The 2,555-nt window shown below is 46.4% G+C and overlaps 1 protein-coding gene across 2 annotated transcripts in view; it reads right to left on the bottom strand.

The window, feature by feature from the left end:
* Positions 1-2,549, bottom strand: part of Rxylt1 (ribitol xylosyltransferase 1) — a 35,868-nt gene extending 33,319 nt beyond the window's left edge. Inside the window, exons 1-2 of one of the 2 annotated variants that reach the window (XM_005371779.3) lie at positions 2,293-2,549; positions 1,372-1,527 (exon numbers count right to left, since the gene is read on the bottom strand). In XM_005371779.3, coding sequence (XP_005371836.1) covers positions 1,372-1,527; positions 2,293-2,461 — 325 coding nt within the window. In that variant the 5' untranslated portion in view covers positions 2,462-2,549. Of the gene's footprint in view, positions 1-1,371; positions 1,530-2,292 lie in introns of those variants that run through there. The other variant, XM_013355422.2, reaches the window with a different exon arrangement.
* Positions 2,550-2,555: the final 6 nt, after the last annotated feature.

Below are 2,555 nucleotides of genomic sequence, written 5' to 3'. Positions count from 1 at the left end.
ATCAGGAATCCTGCCAACCCAGATCAATTGTTGAAATGGATTCGCCTCAAAAACTCTACCAGCAGGAAAGGCTGATAAATCTACTGAGCGGTAAACACACGATATTCCTCATGCAAATGGAAGAATGGCTCCAAAGGTGGAGTTGAAGAAAGACAAGGCAAAGCTGTATCAGAGATTACTCTAGGTAGAAAAATCTCATGGAATTTGCCTCAGTTTCCAAATTGGACAAGGACCCCTGTTACGACTGTTAGCAGGAATTCGGTAACAGTCTGCTGTAACCGTAGGGGCACGTGCCAATGAAAGGAGTGTCTAATAGTTCGAGGGCCACTATGATGCTCACTGGACCAAGAAGTCTAAAATCATGAAAACCCACTGACATGTACAATTCAAAGTAGAATGAGAATATGGAGTTTTATAGGGAGAAATCAGTACTTAATTTAAAATTCAACGACAACAGAAAAACCACCAGAAAATCCCTCAAAACTGTTAAAATTGAGTCACTTCAAATCCAGGTAAAGCTATGTGAAGCTCAGAGCTCAGTAGTAATCTTCAAGATATATTTTTGTAACTAATCATAAATAAATTTATGAAATGCCTCCAGCCAGGCACTATGTTATTTACCCTTTTGTCATCCTGTACTTGCTATTAATTGTATCGCTCACTATACATAAGTTGAGCTCATGTTGAAAAGTCATAAAAACAGGAGTAAGGGGGATTATGTAAAAGGAGGAAACGTCAGTCAAATGGTATAAGGTCTCATAAACACAGGATGAATTCTGGAGAGCTAATGTACAGGATCACGATTATACTTATTAACACTATATTGTATACTTTATATTTGTGAGGAACTAAATTTGAAATGTTCTCACCAAAAATAAGTATGTTATATGATGGATAGCCTGCTGACAATTTCACAAAGCAAATGTTTATCAACCTACCAGTGTTGTACACTGTAAATATATATATTTACGCATACACAATCTCAATCACCAACGGCCTCATGCTCTGAGCATGATGTACATACTGCCAACACTAGATTCCCGATAAAGCAGCTCCGGTGAACAAAGTTTTTGTTTATTTATTGTCGCTGCTGGGATTGAGCTGAAGGCATGCACGTGTCACAGTTTAATCAGCTATCTACTGAATCCCCTCACTGGACACCCAGTCTACTTCGTTATCTACCAACGAAAGCCAATAACCAATAGGAGAGTATTTGTATTCTTGTTACCTAAGGGGAAAGGCAAATGAAATTCCGAGGAAAAGTAAAATGTTGTCATTAAACAATGAAATCCATTCTCTAGCAAATGTGGCGCCGGCATGGTCCACACTGTACACGGCCTTCCCAGACCTCCCTTCTCCGCAGTAACTTACCAATGGCAGCTTTGCCCCAGATCTGTACTCGGTGCTCTAGTTTTTCTTTGGTGGGTTTATTTAATATCTGCAGGCCACTTTTAATTCTTTGTTGCTGCTCGCTTTTTTCATCTCCTTCCCACGGATTCCATTCTTCACTCTCCAGGACAGACTGCTCTGTTTTTAAAGAAAGTGATTGCGTTTACCACTGAGGAATAACTGCTTATACAAAGTCAAGTCATTTGAATGAGATATCAGAGCGAACTAGTTTCACCTTCAAATTTCAGAGACAATCAAATTCGAGGTATAAAAAGAAACCAGTATCTTTTAATTGAACCATCTCTGTTAAAGATTTAAAAATTTTTAACAAGTATGTCTTCCCCTCAAGCCTTTAGAAATACCTGCAGAAAACATATCGAGTCACACGTTTTAGTTCTGGAATTGTTTACGGGTTTTATGTAAGTAAACTATTAGTAAATCTTAACTTTAGCGCGCTGTCTCCACCAATGTCATAACACAACTGTGCAAGAATTCTGAGCGGGGGTGGGAGGGGGGTTAAAAAGGTCCGCAATTCCAAAACAAGTCAAAATACCAGCTGGGACTCGAGCTGGGAATATAAGGTACGGCCTTCTGCAGTCACATGACTAGAAAGGAGCGTGCTTTATGACCACGGGAAGAGCGGCTGGAGACTCAGCAGTGACTTGCTGCTCGCCCGCAGCGTTACCGCAACTCTGGCCCTTGAGGCCGAGCGGGGACTGCTCCATGCTTTAAAGGCGTGCAGGCCACCAGCCTCGGGGCGGCTGGGGCACGGAGCTCGCCCAGCATGGGAAGAGCCCCCAATCCGAGCCCGGGCTGGCTCCGGGCTGAGGACGAAGGACGCCCGAGGGCCCGGGGATCCCAGCGCGAGCCGCAGGCCCGCAGCCCGCCCTGCCTCCGCCCTACCTCTGCCGCGCCTCTCCTTCGCCTGCGACCCCGCTTTCCTGGAGCCCCGGGGGGTCCCGACCGGCGCCCGGCGACGGCGCCCGAAGAAGACGTGGTAGGCTGCGTAGATGGAGAAGAGGCAGTACAGGGCGACGAGCAGCGAGCACAGGCGCGTCCGCGTCAGCCGCATCCCACGCTGCTTCCGGTCCCGGCGTCCTCGCCGCGCTCCCGGGCCTTTGGAAAAGCCGGGCTCAGGCTCGCGGCCCGCGGGCAGGCGCAGGCCC

This window comes from Microtus ochrogaster, unplaced genomic scaffold, assembly GCF_000317375.1.
Source record: "Microtus ochrogaster isolate Prairie Vole_2 unplaced genomic scaffold, MicOch1.0 UNK127, whole genome shotgun sequence".
Taxonomy (NCBI): Eukaryota; Metazoa; Chordata; class Mammalia; order Rodentia; family Cricetidae; genus Microtus; species Microtus ochrogaster.
This window is presented reverse-complemented; position numbering and strand designations above follow the sequence as displayed.